This window comes from Dendrobates tinctorius, unplaced genomic scaffold, assembly GCF_039654945.1.
Source record: "Dendrobates tinctorius isolate UK_male_01 unplaced genomic scaffold, ASM3965494v1 ptg000177l, whole genome shotgun sequence".
Classification (NCBI taxonomy): Eukaryota; Metazoa; Chordata; class Amphibia; order Anura; family Dendrobatidae; genus Dendrobates; species Dendrobates tinctorius.
In genome coordinates this window covers 8,578,567-8,594,990 of record NW_027361844.1, presented here as the reverse complement: position 1 = coordinate 8,594,990, position 16,424 = coordinate 8,578,567, and the positions used below count along the sequence as shown (strand labels likewise).

General features: G+C 44.1%; 1 protein-coding gene across 3 annotated transcripts in view; it reads right to left on the bottom strand.

Moving 5' to 3' along the window:
• Positions 1 to 16,424, bottom strand: part of ALS2 (alsin Rho guanine nucleotide exchange factor ALS2) — a 186,078-nt gene that overhangs the window by 136,286 nt on the left and 33,368 nt on the right. For all 3 annotated transcript variants that reach the window (XM_073551524.1, XM_073551523.1, XM_073551525.1), the window contains exons 5-9: positions 8,445 to 8,811; positions 7,164 to 7,332; positions 4,259 to 4,355; positions 3,640 to 3,717; positions 1,291 to 1,467 (exon numbers count right to left, since the gene is read on the bottom strand). In XM_073551524.1, coding sequence (XP_073407625.1) covers positions 1,291 to 1,467; positions 3,640 to 3,717; positions 4,259 to 4,355; positions 7,164 to 7,332; positions 8,445 to 8,811 — 888 coding nt within the window. The remainder of the gene's footprint in view (positions 1 to 1,290; positions 1,468 to 3,639; positions 3,718 to 4,258; positions 4,356 to 7,163; positions 7,333 to 8,444; positions 8,812 to 16,424) is intronic.

The following is a 16,424-nucleotide window of genomic DNA, read 5'->3' as shown; positions in this document are numbered from 1 at the left end:
ACACTTGCTGCACGCCTTGGCATGCTAGCAATGAGGTTACTTTGAGAATTACAGTGTCACGGATGTGTCAGAGGCTGCAGACAGTCGCACTGCATCTAGCTGCAAAAGGTCTCAGTGGTTGGCTTTGCGGATTCCTTTCTAGTCCTTCTGACTTTAAGACCCAGTGGCAACCTCACCATGGCTCTAGTTGGTACACCTGAGCCAGGGTGTTTTTAACTTCCAGCTTGCTGCTGGGAATTGCTGGTAATATTTCCATTTCCCTTTTGAGGCTTGGCACTATAGCAGTTGGCTATCTTTCTCTTTGGTGTTTGGAGGACGTCTGTGTTTCTCTCCAAGTCTACTCAAGCTAAGGCCGGGGTCAAATTTGCGAATGCAATGCGAGTAACTTGCGCGAGTCTCTCTCTCGCCTCAATACCTGGCACTACTGCCGACACTTGGGACCAGAGCATTCAGCTGCATAGAAATACATGCAGCCGCACACTCAGGTCCCGAGTGTCGGTGGCAGTGCAGGGTATTGAGGTGCGAGTTCCTCGCATTGCACTCGCAAGTGTGACCTAGGCCTAAGTGTTCCCCTTGTTTATGTATCCCATCCTTTTTTAGTGGTAGTGGGGATTGACTAGTGCTCATCCTGTCCTTCCCTATGCAGGGCTCATCGCCAGGATCAGGCGGGGGTTAGGTATCCTGCTTGGCGATAGGTGCATAACCTATATAGGGAAGCTTAGGGCAGACAGGGTGACGTTAGATTTGCTTAGGGGTTTCCACTCCCCCTTTCCCTAGTGTTGGGTCCCCTTCATGTTGCACTTAGTTTTTCCTACACTATAAGTGACATCCAGACAAGCTGCAGGTCATGGTAGCACGTTTAGGCCATATAAGCTGCCTACAGTAACACTAGCAGCTTAAAGGCCGGCGTTGTCGTGTTGAAAAGAGTCTGTAGAGAAACTTTGAAAAATGGCCTTACTACTGGTTCCCCAATTGAGCCATTCTGTAATGCAAGTGAAATTGGACATCAAACATTAAAGGCATCATTATCTACTCGGTGTTGTAATTTCTATGTTCAGGAGCGTGATAAATCTTTTGTAATAGTTTTATCTACAGAGGTAGGCTACATTCGCAGCAACACCAGAGTGATTTCCAATAGCTATACCATATATATCTACTACAAACATTATATGACAAGAATTAGCAAACTGCAACACAGTATCCACATCAATTGCCCCTTCTTTACATTTTCCTTTCCTTTAAATGCTTATGACAAGTTACCTTAAAAGCTTTCCTAATGTATGTACTCACCTGGCCACACTCTGCCAGCTGAATTGGTGCCTGCACTGAGTCTACATGGGTGGTAATGTCCATTGCTTCAGGCCCACTATAATATACAACAGGTTGGAACCCATTCTTTCCATGTGCTAAAAAGAGAGAATAATCCTGCCCAGCAGCCACGCTCCACACAGTGCCATCTTCATTCATCTGTTGCAAAGAAAATAAAGAACAAACAAAAAACAGACTGATCAATTATTCAAAACATAGATACAAATAATAACACACGCTTCTACCCCTGAGCTTATTAGTTACAGATTACTAGAAAATCGCCTGTAGGGGGCTGATCTTTGTGCATAAAGTAGTAAGGCATCCCACTGACTAGCGCCATCTGGAAAAAGCAGACTACAGAGTGTTCTCTATGAGGCAACCAGAGAAATTTGGATATTAAATAGCTCAAAATCTGGAGTCATCATATTGATCATTTCCTGAAGCTGAACACCATTGTTAATAGCTATTCTCCATGCTAATTAGATAAAGGTGTCGTACAAGAGGGGGAGCCACAACTTATGATTAGAACGGACTGATAGAAAATATGCTCCTTGAGCCAAGTTGACTACCACATCTTTTGCTCTCAGATAAATTGAAGTATTAGCTTCTGAAATGAATAAGACACATTATGCTGTACACCAGAGCTGGGCAAAGTGAGTCCTGGGGGTCACTTCCAGACCTCTGGCTGTTCCAGTCTGTCTCACGGACAGCCAAGAGACAGAAAACAATAGCCCACGAGCCACACATGCCCTCCGCCGCCGTCCATCAGCTGCTTGCAGCAGTCACCATTATCAGCATCCTTGGGATGCAGACAGCAATGAACACATTGGTGGAAGAAAGGCCGCATGCTCCTTCTTCCACCAAACAGCATGTGAGACAGCAGACGCGATGATATCATTACATCTCGCTGCTGCTGCTACTGAGGGTCAGTGCACAGGAGATTGGGGCAGAGCACCCGAGGAACAGAAGCGAGTATGTGTTTTTTTCCCCTTTCTTTCATATGTGTATGGGATGTTTACATGTATACAGGAAGCCACGTTGGGGCTCACACTGTACAGTATATAAGAGGCTATAGCGGTATATAGGGAGGCTGTATGGGGGCTCATGCTGTATATAGGGAGGTTGTGTGGGGATTCATGCTGTATATAGAGGGATGTCAGTATATCATATTTTTCGGACCAGAAGACGCACCCCAAATTTTCATAAGGAAAATAGGGGGAAAAAAAAAAAATGTGTCAAATGGGGGTCCGTGTTACAGTCTGAATTCAGCTTACCGGAGGGAAAGAGGGAGGTGGAGGAGTGGTCATAGGGTAGCGTGGTCACAGGGGTTGTCCGGTGGTGCAGGCTGGTGCCGTGGCCTCTGGAAAATCTCATCCCGCCAGCATTTTGCTAAAGGTTTGGCGGTGGTGCTCTGTGGCGCGGCAGGGGCTCCACCGGCATTTTGCGACAGGTTTGGCGGGGCTCCGCCGGCATTTTGTGAGAGCCCGGTGGCCCGCGCAGATCCATTGCTATGATGCGGTGGCCTCTGGTAAAATGGCCGCTGGGGGGGGCGACACATGCTCAGATTCAGATCTCGGCAATGAAATCTCATCTCCCGAGATCTTGGGACGAGATCTCGGTGCACAGATCTCAATCTGAGCATGACCTGCCCCCGGCAGCCATTTTCCCAGAGGCCACCGCATCGCAGCAATGGATCTGCGGGGGCCTCCAGGCTTTCACAAAAGGCCGGCAGAGCCCCTCCCCCCTGCACCACAGCAGCACCGGCCTGGGAAAGGAGGCTGCATCACCCTGCAGCATCGGACTGGGACTGCCGCCACAGTATTTGTAAGTATATTCCGACTACCAGACGCACCCCCATTTTCACCCAAAATTTTTTGGGAAAAAAGTGTGTCTTATAGTCTGAAAAATACAGTACTTAATTCTACTCAATATTAAGTGATAACATAAAATAATTATATTGTAATTAATAATATTAAGCATAATTAATGTCAAGTCTATTGGTCCAACCTCCACAACAGTCCTGGTGTCTCATGTAGTCCATCAGGAAAATGAATTGCCCACCCCTGGTATAGACCTTTGCTGTGATAGTAATAATTTTCATTCATTTCATTGTGACTCCTGAAACATCAGATGCCTTGAGTAAAGTTGGCCACATATATTCTATGGCTGTTGGCTGACAGCTATCATCCCCAAGATTAAATTCAACCAGTCTTGTGTTCTCATTGGCAAACACCATGGAAGTACCTACAGGGCCTAAAGCGGACACTGCCAATAGTGTAATGTCTAGTTCATTGACAATCTGTATTCTCTCTTATTTAACAGGAATCATACCTTAGCAATGCGTGGCATAGTTGTTGGTGACTGCATGTGGCCAAGTTGACCTGAAATATTACTTCCCCAAGAATAAACCTGTAAGTTACAAATAAAGGAAAGCAAACATCAATGCATTTTTTTATCACATGTCTGTTGCTCTTATGTGTGTATGTTGAAATATGCATCAGGAAAGCTTCTAGTGAATAGATCACAAGGATCTATAGGTCCCTATACTATACATAGGTCCCTATACTTGACAGAGGCCAAAAGACTTGTTTTTGCCTATGACTAGCTGGCATACGTAGATATTCCTTTTCTTTTTTGTCTTTTAGCATTGAACTACCCAATTCTGTACAACGTACATTTAAAAGAAAATAAATGTAGGTATGTAATATTTGAGCCTATAAAGACACCATATAACACTATGCCTAAATTGAGGTATTCATCAGCCACACAATATAAAAAGTCAGTACTATTGGGCTATGAATTCTGTGTGTAAGAAATATAAAACTAAAACCGTGTCTTCTCATGCAGCTTTAAAGCTACACATTGAAGTAGAATTTTCTTTTGGGTTACAATATAAAATATTGATTAAAAAGGTTTAAGGATAAGGAGAACTACAGAAAGTAAATGCTACCTGAGACTTGGAAGTAAGGGCAATAGAATGGTGGCTACCAGCCGCCAGCTGAACCACCTCTTTGCTATCCATGCTGCGGACACACAGTGGTTGTAACCTACAAAATGACAACATTTTATAAAGTTAGAGGGTAACTACTTTCAAGTAACTTTCAGAATAAGCAGTCTTCTTTGTGTACATGAGAAATATAACATGGGCACTATGACTCATATCCTGCATTCTCACCAATTTTTCCCTCTGCAGGCTCCCTCATTAGGAAAATTACTGTAAGCTGGTACTATGACACAAGCTGCTAAGCTCTTCTATACACAGAACAGAGAGGGAGTAGGGTTTAAATATACAGCAGTACTAAGCAGTATAGGTGTGAATCCTGCATTAAAGTGAAAAAAGACTTGTTAGAAAGCTCAGCATCAGATTTTCCCTATGCCGGTTTTTGCACTCTTCTCCTCACTCCTCCCCTCTCTAGAGAGTATATTATGAGGTGTAACATGACACCTCACTGTGCTGGCAGTGCATGTTGTCTATAGGAAGAAGGATTTAGGCTGCATTTACATGTTGCGTTTTTTTCGCGTTTTCGGGCGGTTTTTAAGGCGCGATTTTGCAGCGAAAACGCAAAAAAAAAAACAGCATCCCATGCAATCGTTTGGGATTCCGCAATGCTGTGCAAAGGTGCGGATTTTTCCGCGGCGGAATCACATTGCGGAAAAATATGCAGCGGAGTCGCTGCGATTCCGCCCACATAGGAATACATTGTTCTGCTTACTTTACGCATGTGTCTGTGTCCACCATGCGAAAAGTAAGCAGAACATTTGCGGATGGAACCCAGGGGGTGGAGGAGAGGAGACTGTCCTCTGGGCTCTGGGCACCATATCCCTGTAAAAAAAAAAATCGGGTTATATTCACCTTCCGGCGTCCCGCGCAGCCTTACCGATGCTCCCACCAACTCCCGTTCCCAGTAATGCCTTGCGGCAAGGACCTGTGATGACGTAGTGGTCTCGCGAGTCTGCTACAGTATCACGAGACCGCTACGTCATCAAAGGTCTCGCAAGGCATTACTGGGAGCGGGAGCATCGCGATGATCAGGAACGCTGCACGGGACGTCGGAAAGTGAGAAAAAACACAATTTTTTTTTAACATTACATCTTTTTACTACTGATGGCGCATAGGCAGCCTCAATAGTAAAAAGTTGGTCACACTAGTCAAACACTGCGTTTGACTAGTGTGACCAACCTGTCAATCAGTTCTCCAAGCGATGCTACAGATCGCTTGGAAAACGCTAGCATTCTGCAAGCTAATTATGCTTGCAAATCGCTAGTTTTTCCGTGGGAAAATTGCAGGAATTTAAAATGCGGTTTTCCCGTGAAATGGAATTCCAGAATTCCCGTGGTAACTTCCGTGGGAGTTCCACAACGTGTGCACATAGCCTAAAGCTTTCTTTATTTTCCTCAGTTCAAGAGGCATGTGGAGGGGAAAAAGTGGCTCATGAGAGAATTAAGAAGAATTCCTTGATACGATATATTAGAAAGCAGGAGCTGACACTGACAGTGAAGGGCCCCTAAGCAGGACTTTTGTCTGTACAATCCCCAACCTCCATCAGATCGCACTCAGGCTTCATCCTGTATTACAACATTTCTTGTATTCAACTGTGTGACTGATTTATTCAAAGTTTGGTGGAATGACCGTTCCCATTTCAGAAAACTAAATGATAAAACATAAATGCGATATGGGTGCGGCAGTGGCATCACTACTGTAGCTGATGACTAAGTTCAGCACCTCTCTGCAGCCAATTACGGTGGCGCTGAGGTCAGTAATTGGCTGCAGCGGTGATGTGGACTGTCAGCGCTGCAGACAAAACACTGGGACTGGAGAAGCGGAGGAGAGCTGATACCAGAGCCAAGAAGGGCGAGTACTACATGGCTTATTCTACATGACTCAATAGTCTGGTGACCACTTTGTTGAAAGGGATTCTCCATTTTCAATAATCATGTCAAGCAACTTAAAGGGAGTCTGTCACCACATGTGACCTATCTAAACTATTAATATGGGCATACAGGTTATAGAATGCTGAAAACAGTCCTACCTGTGTGCCTCCTATCAGATGTGTTGTTGCTGAGAAATCATCTTCTATCACTTTATGCAAATGACCTCTTCCAGGCTCTGGGGAGGATGGTGCCTCGAGATAATTCTGCCCCCAGAGCTTATTTTACATGAAGCGGGAGTTAATAGTGTGATGTCCGCTCTCTGATCTCACTGCAGAGCTGTGTGTGATTATAACTGACACATCTGCATATTCCTCTCAGCTTCCAGCTCACTGGCAGACAGGGTGTAATACTGTTACAATATAGCAGAGCTGAGAGAGAAGCAAAAACTGTATGTAAGGAGACAAATTTCATGTCTCCTGTTCTGTGTTTGTTACTTGTCTCACACTGTGTACAATACAAAATAATATTGTGGCACCGTGTTAGCCAGAAAAATAGATGTAAATACTTATGTCCCCCCAAAAAATTGAGAAAAGTATTCAAGGAGTGATACCTTTATTGGCTAACCAGAGAAATTATATTTGCAAGCTTTCAAGGCTTAGAAGGCCCCTTCATCAGGCATCCAGTATACTGAGAAGAGATGGCAACATTTATATAGGAATTACATAAGGACATGAGAGATGCTTGAAAGATAGGCCAAGGAAATCAAATTAAGGTTTTGTTATACATGTAGATGAGGTGGAAGTGTTCTGTTAGACATCTGAAGATCTTCCTGTAGAGGTGTGAACATAAAGTGATAAAGAGGAGGGTAGGGCTGTTTTCAGCATTCTGTAGCCTGTATGCCCATATTAATAGTTTAGATAGGCGAAATGTGGTGTCAGATTCCCTTTAAAGTGTACGACACATAACGTAAGACTGTCACTTACCTTGGTAATACATCTCCATGCCCCAGCTGTCCTTCTTTGCCTCTTCCCCAACTCCAAACCTCTGTCCTTAGACAGGGAAGCAGCACATCAGCTTCACCACTGTTTGTAGGGGTCAAAGCCACTGTTCTCATCTTTGCTCTTCCAACCTTCCTTAGCAACCTTGGGGAAACTAAAGATATAACGGTTATGGTGTATGCAAACCAAAATCATGTTTTATATTCTAACTCACTTTGCTAGATTCTGGCACCTAAATAGGAAAGGGTTTTTTACAGTTTGAGTAATCGGACAGTGGAAAACCCTACCACAAGGGTAGTTCTGACAGATCCCATAACAGCATTTAGAAAAGGAAACGGTGCTTTTCTAGTATGACATTGTAGATAAATAATGTAGTAATAGAGAATGTATAAGAGGTGGAGCAATGGCCGACAACGTATTACATAGTTACAGCAATTCCTCTGAAGTAAAACTCTGTATTTGCCACTGACCAACTCCATCTGTTCCAGCAGAAAAGGCATCATTCTATCTTTCACCCGACCACTGCAACAGTCACGTGAATGATGAAGGTGAATTCATTGCTGCAGGAATGATTGAAGTGGATGATGCCTTCTGTCTCATCCACATTGCTGGCCGAAATCTTGTGCCTGCGCACTATGCTTTGCCCTACTGCGAGAAGAGCCGAAAACATAAGTGAGCATGCGCGAGCTGCGATTTCTCTGCACAGGCTGAAGATTTCGCCTAGCAATGTGGATGACGTAACAGGCGTCATCCATGTCAATCAAAGGCATGAGGACGGCGAGCAGCAGCCAGGATAGAAAGCACATGATGGACGGCCTTCGGACCAGACCGTCAGGATTAACATACAGGGCAGGAGAACTTAAAAATGTTTTTGGGGCGGTAAACAGTGGAAGTCAAGGGGTTAGATAACCAAAAATGCAATGCAGCGCTGGGCTGAATAAGGTGAAAATTTTAGATGACATATGACAAAACTGGTGATAGGTTCCCTTTAAACACTTCTGTGAAGGGCCACTAATTGGCTACAGCAGCTATATGACATTGTGTCAGGTGACTGGCAGCGGTCACAGCGCTGAGATTAGAGGAACGGCACTAATCCTGGAGATAACCATATATATTATTTTTATTTTATGGCTATTAATAAGGGGGTGTACAGTTGTAAACAGCCCTTTCATCTCATTTCTTACCCTTTGTCTTTTGTTAAAAAAAATAATCTGGACAACCCTTTTAAATATAAATTAATGAATAAATAACTGAGGCACTGCTCACCTTGGGATAGAAGTCCAGGTAAGGAGAGTCTTCTACAGCCGGCTTCAGCCTCTTCCTCTCGTATATCCACAAGACTGGAGCTTTTCTTGCCCTGCATAGACTCTAATTTTACTTGCTCTTCTCTGCTGTCCTTCAACCCTTCTTGTACAACAGAACCTAAAGGATTCTGGACTCCTGAGTCACACAGAGACCCAGAATAAAAGTTCATCACTTTCTTGAGCGACAACGCTCCAGCTTCACAAGTAGCCGCTACTCGGACACCGACGGCTGACGCACAGGAAACAACGAGGCTGTTGAGAGCAGATGTTGTAGTGGTTGCTGGACTCAAAAGACAGTCAACTACATCAGTCAACTTGTGCTCTTTATTCTAGATCAAAAGATAAAGCATAGGACTATAGTCTTACAATACTAAGGGACGATGGATAAAACAGACATAGCATGCAACTTACAAGGACTTTCTTTGCAGCCCCTAGGGCAGACAATGCAGAGTCGGTACCTATAGGCATGGGACAGTGATTGACTGGCTAGTAGCAAATCAGACACTTATTTTCACCAACATTTATCCAAGTGTTTGCAAAAGTAAGTGGGTCAAGAATGAACTCTCCTTCAATGCCTGCATGTCACTTAAATAATGCAGAAAAGTCAGTACTCCGGAAGCCAAACAAGGTACCACCAATGCAAAATATTAAGGAGAATGAGGAGAGAAAGCAAAAAAAAAGCAAAAAAAAAAGTTTTTTTTTTTTTGCTACATTGATCAGGCATTAAAGTCAATCAGTCAGCAGGTTTTTATATGTAAGCTGAGAGCAGTAGGCTGTAGGGGCAGAGACCCTGATTCTAGTGATGTGTCACCTAGTAGGCTGTGTTTTTTCATTAAAAATCAGTTTCTATTCAGCCAGTAATCAATGTTTTATCAGCCAGTGATTACCACTATTGGACTAGGTGTCTCATGCCATGTAATCCTCCTGCTCTGAGTAACTACACCCTGACCACTGATTAGCAGCTTCTGTCTATGCACAGTGCACACAAAGTTACCAATCAGAGGTATGGGCAGGATTATACACAGATCAGCAGTCAGAGCACTTCTAGATCTGCAGTAGAGAAAACAGTGATTGTATCAGAACTTCAGCAAGTAGCCCAGTAAGTGACATCGCTAGAATCATGGATTTCTACCCTTACATCGTGTTGCTCTTACATAACACTACGAAAACCTGGTGACAGATTCCATTTAAACCCTGTTTGTTTGGCTGGAACAGATATAATTACATATGACGGCCTGGCTATAGACAATGGATCATTAAAGGGGATGTCTGGAACTTCAATATTGATGGCCTGTCTTTGGGATCGTGGTGGTGTGATGCCTGCAACTCTATGAGCCTTATGACGATCTTCCGGCGTGCTCGAATTAAATGCCGCCATCAGTGGCATTTCACATTTTAACAGTAGGTAGGTAGGATCCACAGTAGGTGGATCGCGATTCCACCCGCGGCTGTTAGATGCACATGACATATGATCAAATTAGCTGTCATGTGCCAGGAAAAATCAAAGGGGATACATGACTTTGGATGCACCGATACATCCAAGGTCCGTAGTGATTAAAACGAATACAGGGCTTGTGTTTCAACAGTGGACAAATGTCGTTTTCAGGCCAGGCTTGAATGCTAGCAGTACAATAGAGAATAAATAGAAAAAGAGGAGAGGAAATATTATACAATTACCTGGTGGTGTCAAGGGTCAATGCAAGTAGACAAAGGTACATAATACACAAGCAAACACATAGTGGTGTGCAATATAAATATATTATACAGGGTGGGCCATTTTAATGGATACACCTAAATAAAATGGGAATGGTTGGTGATAACTTCCTGTTTGTGGCACTTTAGTATATGGGAGGGGGGAACTTTTCAAGACGGGTGGTGACCAAGGCGGCCATTTTGAATCCAACTTTATTTTTTCCACTGGGAAGAGGGTCATGTGACCTCTAACTTATTGAGAATTTCACAAAAAAAATAATGGTGTGCTTGGTTTTAACATAACTTTATTCTTTCATGAGTTATTTACAAGTTTATGGCCACTTATAAAATGTGTTCAAAGTGCTGCCCATTGTGTTGGATTGTCAATGCAACCCTCTTCTCCCACTCTTAACACATTGATAGCAACACCGCAGAAGAAATGCTAGTCTAAGAAGGTCAGATTCCTTGTAGGAATGCTCGGACCTGACACCCATAATGTGGTGGTGCACCATCTTGCTGGAAAAACTCAGGGAAGGTGCCATCTTCAGTACATAAAGAGGGCAACGCATCATCATGCAGCAATTTCAGATATACAGTGGCATGGCGGTTTCCACTGATGAAGAATGGCCCCACTATCCATGTACCCCATACACCACACCATACCATCAATTATGGGTGTCAGGTCCGAGCACTCCTACATGAACAGTTTCCTGGAAGTGGATTGGTCTTCGTGGGCCAGTTGAATAGCCACCAAGGTCTCCCGATCTGACCCCCTTAGACTTTTATCTTTGGGGTCATCTGAAGGTAATTTTCTATACTGTGAAGATACGAGATGTGCAGCATCTGAAACAGCCGATACCGGAAGCCTGTGCTAGCATTTCTTTTGCGGTTTTGCTATCAGTGTCAAGAGTGGGAGAAGAGGGTTGCATTGACAATCCAACACAATGGGCAGCACTTTGAACACATTTTATAAGTGGCCATAAACTTGTAAATAACTCATGAAAGAATAAAGTTATGTTAAAACCAAGCACACCATTGTTTTTCTAGTGAAATTCTCAATAAGTTTGATGTGTCACATGACCCTCTTCCCATTGGAAAAAATAAAGTTGGATTCAAAATGACTGACTTCAAAATGGCCACCATGGTCACCACCCATCTTGAAAAGTTTCCCCCCTCCCATTTTATTTAGGTGTTTCCATATAAATGGGCCACTCTGTATAATATAACCATCCAATGAAAACATTAACCCCTTTGTGACCCAGCCTATTTTGACCTTAATGACCTGGCCATTTTTTGCAATTCTGACCAGTGTCCATTTATGAGGTAATAACTCGAACGCTTCAACGCATCCTAGCGATTCTGAGATTTTTTTTTTCTAGACATATTGGGCTTCATGTTAGTGTTAAATTTAGGTCGATAATTTTTGCGTTTATTTGTGAAAAAAATTGAAATTTGGCGAAAATTTAGCAATTTTCAAATTTTGAATTTTTATTCTGTTAAACCAGAGAGTTATGTGACACAAAATAGTTACTAAATAAGATTTCCCACGTCTACTTTACATCAGCACAATTTTGGAAACATTTTTTTTTTTGTTAGGAAGTTATAAGGGTTAAAATTTGACCAGCAATTTCTCATTTTTACAACAAAATTTACAAAACCATTTTTTTTTTTTAGGGACCACCTCACATTTGAAGTCACTTTGAGAGGTCTATATGGCAAAAATACCCAAAAGTGACACCATTCTAAAAACTGCACCCCTCAAGCTACTCAAAACTACATAAGAAGATTATTAACCCTTCAGGTGCTTCACAGGAACTAAAGCAATGTGGAAGGAAAAAATGGACATTTTAATTTTTCCAACAAAAATTTTCTTTTAGCTTCAATTTTTTCATTTTCACATGGGCAACAGGATAAAATGGATCCTAAAATTTGTTGGTCAATTTCTCCTGAGTACACCGATACCTCATGTGGTCATAAACTACTGTTTGGGAGCACGGCAGGGCTCAGAAGGGAAGGAGCGCCATTTGACTTTTTGAATGGGACATATGCTGTAATATTTAGAGGTTGCCATGTCGCGTTTGGAGAGTCCCTGTGTGCCTAAACATTGGAGCTCCCCCACAAGTGACCCCATTTTGGAAACTAGACCCTCCAAGGAACTTATCTAGATGCATAGTGAGCACTTTGAACCCCCAGGTGCTTCACAAATTGATCCATAAAAAAAGTACTTTTTTTCACAAAAATTTTCTTTTAGCCTCAGTTTTTTCATTTTCACATAGGTAACAGGATAAAATGGATCTTAAAATTTGTTGGTCAATTTCTCACGTTAAATATGCCTGGTCATGCACTAGGCGCTGGGCATGGAGCGAGAATCAAATAGTACCTGGGTGGGTGGGGTGCCATGCAGACATCAGCGACCCAGTATCCACTGTTGGTCACATTTAAAATGACTATGGTGTCACTTCTACTATCACACTGAATGCGATTAACTACTATACTGCAGTCTGTTACTGATGAAGGCCAGTGAGGCCAAAACGTCTTATTTTCTGGCTGCATTAAAAAATCCAAAAAATTTTCTAGAAGTCGAGTAAAAAGTTTTCTTTATTATTTATGTATGGTGTGGGGCCCTACTTGAGCACCTTCTGAAGTTGTGCATACGGTGTTTTTCCTTTACTCGTATAAACCACTGTTTGGGCGCACGGCAGGGCCCGAGAGGGAGGGGCGCCATTTGACTTTTTGAATGGAAAATTAGCTCCAATCGTTAGCGGACACCATGTCGTGTTTGGAGAGCCCCTGTGTGCCTAAACATTGGAGCTCCTCCACAAGTGACCCCACTTTGGAAACTAGATCCCCTCAAGGAACTTATCTAGATGTGTGGTGAGCACTTTGAACCCCCAAGTGCTTCACAGAAGTTTATAACGCAGAGCAGTGAAAATAAAAAATCATTTTTTTCCCTCAAAAAATGATTTTTTTACCACGCTATTTTTTATTTTCACAAGGCTAACAGGAGAAACTGGACCACAAAAGTTGTTGTGCAATTTGTCCTGAGTACACCGATACCCCATATGTGGGGGGGGGACCACTGTTTGGGCGCATGGAAGAGCTCAGAAGGGAAGTGGCGCCATTTTGGAATGCAGACTTTGATGGAATGCTCTGCGGGCGTCATGTTGCGTTTGCAGAGCCCCTGATGTGCCTAAACAGTAGAAACCCACCACAAGTAACCCCATTTTGGAAACTAGACCCCCCAACGAACTTATCTAGATGTGTAGAGAGCACTTTGAACCTCCAAGTGCTTCACAGAAGTTTATAAACGCAGAGCCATGAAAATAAAAAATCATTTTTTTTTCCCTTCAAAAATTATTTTTTAGCCCGCTATTTTTTATTTTCCCAAGGGTAGCAGGATAAATTGGACCCCAAAAGTTGTTGCCTAGTTTGTCCTGAGTACGATGGTACCCCATATGTGGGGGGAACCACTGTTTGGGTGCACGGCAGGGCTCAGAAGGGAGGGAGCGCCATTTGACTTTTTGAATGGAAAATTAGCTCCAATCGTTAGCGGACACCATGTCGTGTTTGGAGAGCCCCTGTGTGCCTAAACATTGGAGCTCCCCGACAAGTGACCCCATTTTGGAAACTAGACCCCCCACGGAACTTATCTAGATTTATGGTGAGCACTTTGAACCCCCAAGTGCTTCACAGAAGTTTATAACGCAGAGCCATGAAAATAGAATAAAAATGATTTTTTTTTTAGCCCGCTATTTTTTTACTTTCCCAAGGGTAACAGGAGAAATTCGACCCCAAATGTTGTTTTCCAATTTGTCCCGAGTACGCCGGTACCCCATATGTTGGGGGGAACCACTGTTCGGGCACGCGTCGGGGCTCGAAAGGGAAGTAGTGACGTTTTGAAATGCTGACTTGATGGAATGGTCTGCGGGCGTCATGTTACATTTGCAGAGCCCCTGATGTGCCTAAACAATGGAAACCCCCAAGTGACCCCATTTTGGAACTTAGACCCCCCAAGGAACTTATCTAAATGTGTGGTGAGCACTTTGAACCCCCAAGTGCTTCACACAAGTTTATAACGCAGAGCCGTGAAATTAAAAAAAAATCAATTTTTTTTTTCCACAAAAATAATTTTTTTAGCCCCCAATTTTTTTTATTTTCCCAAGGGTAACAGGAGAAATTAGACCCCCAACGTTGTTGTCCAGTTTGTCCTGAGTATGCTGGTACCCCATATGTGGGGGTAAACCACTGTTTGGGCACACGTCAGGGCTCGTAATGGAGGGAGCACTGTTTGACTTTTTGAACGCAAAATTGGCTGGAACAAATGGTGGCGCCATGTCGCGCTTGGAGACCCTGTGATGTGCCTAAACAGTGGACCCCCCTCAATTCTAACTCCAACCCTAACCATAACCCTAACCCCAACACACCCCTAACCCTAATCCCAACTCTAACCCTATTTCCAACCCTAACTCTAATTCCAACCCTAACCCCAATTCTAACCCTAATGGAAAAATAAAAATATTTTCTATTTATTTGTCCCTACCTATGGGGGGGGGGTGATAAAAGGGGGGTTTATTTATTTTTTTTTTTATTTTGATCACTGAGAGTTTATCACAGTGATCAAAATGAATAAATGAAACTGCAGCCGGCAGGTTCCGGTGGGTGCACTGCGCATGCGCCTGCCATTTTCCAAGATGGCGGAGCCCATGATCCGAGACGGCCAGACGGACATAGGAGATACCGGGGGGGTGGGGGTTCGGAGGGGAGCAGATGGTAACGGCGGCGGCAGATTTCCGCCGTCAATCGGTGGCAAGGGCCGATCGCCCCAGTCATTCGTGTGGGGAGGGTCGGATCTCGGTCTCCAGCCATGGCAGATGCTATTGCAGCATCAACCATGGCTGGATTGTATTATTTCACCAAATTTCATTGGTGAAGTATTACAAAATCGCTCTGATTGGCTGTTTAAAGTGAAACAGCCAATCAGAGCGATCGTAGCCACGTGGGGGCTAAGCCACCCCCCCCCAGGGTGAAGTACAAAGGGTCCTGTGCGTGCGGGTCGGGTGACCTTTCAGTGACCCCGGTCACCCGACCAGCAGGGGGGCTATGAATTCATGACGCCGCATAGGCATCATGGGTCGGATTGGCACCGACTTTCATGATGCCTACGTGGCGTCAAAGGTCTGGAAGGGGTTAAAAGAGGAGAGAAACATGACAACTGATTTCTCAGTGGCTTCCCTTCTGTTTTGGCGGCCTGCAGACGTCTCCAATGGGTTACGTAAACAAGAGCTTTCTGGATTTACAAGCTCTCCTGTTTGCACCTGAATGGGCTTAATGGGGTGGCTGAGAGTCTCCCGATTTACAGTTAGGTCTAGAAATATTTGGACAGTGACCAAATCTAAGTGATTTGGGCTCTGCATGCCATATAGTCTAGTGGTTAGGATTACTGGTTTTCATCCAGGCGGCCCAGGTTAGACTCCCAGTATGTGGCTCAATGGTTAGAGCTGTTGCTTTGCAGCGCTGGGGTCCCATATTCAAATCACAACCAGGACAACATCTGCAAGCAGTTTGTATGTTCTCTGGTTCCCCCCTCCCCCACACGCCAAAGAAATATCGATAGGGAATTTAGATTGTGAGCCCAATTGGGGAAAGTGATAATTGTTAGGGCTGGCGGAACGCACCAAATAATAAAATAATAGTGAGGTGCGTTCACAGCCCGGGGTCCACCGTGCAGAGGTGGTAAACTGCTGCTTAGTAATGGCGGATGTATATAGCGGTATACAGAAGGTCACACGCGGGTTAACGTCACCCGGTGTGAACGGTAGCGGACTCTGTTACGTCACAGAGCCGCACTACCGGTGAACATGAATGCCGGAGCCTGTTAAACTCACAGCACTCGCCAAGAGAGTGCTTAGTATGTGGCCACAGAACTCAGCCCCAAGGACACGAGGTCTGAGGCCCTCTAGACCTACTGAGCGTGTGTCGTCGCACCTGCGGACGCCCCTAAAGAACGCTGACCACCGAGGAGTGCAGACTGTGTGCAACGTGGCGTACAGACAAAGCCACCGGTAGATGCTGATGCCTGTCTCTGACTCTGCCTCTACCTGGACCTCAGGTAGAGGCAGGCTTGTGCAGGCTAGGCTACACAACACATGCGTACCAAGGGTAGGAGTTTCATAATGAGTCATTCACAAGAGACATTCATACATGCATACAACACTCACTCCACATGGTCTAAATCTTTTTCTATAATAGC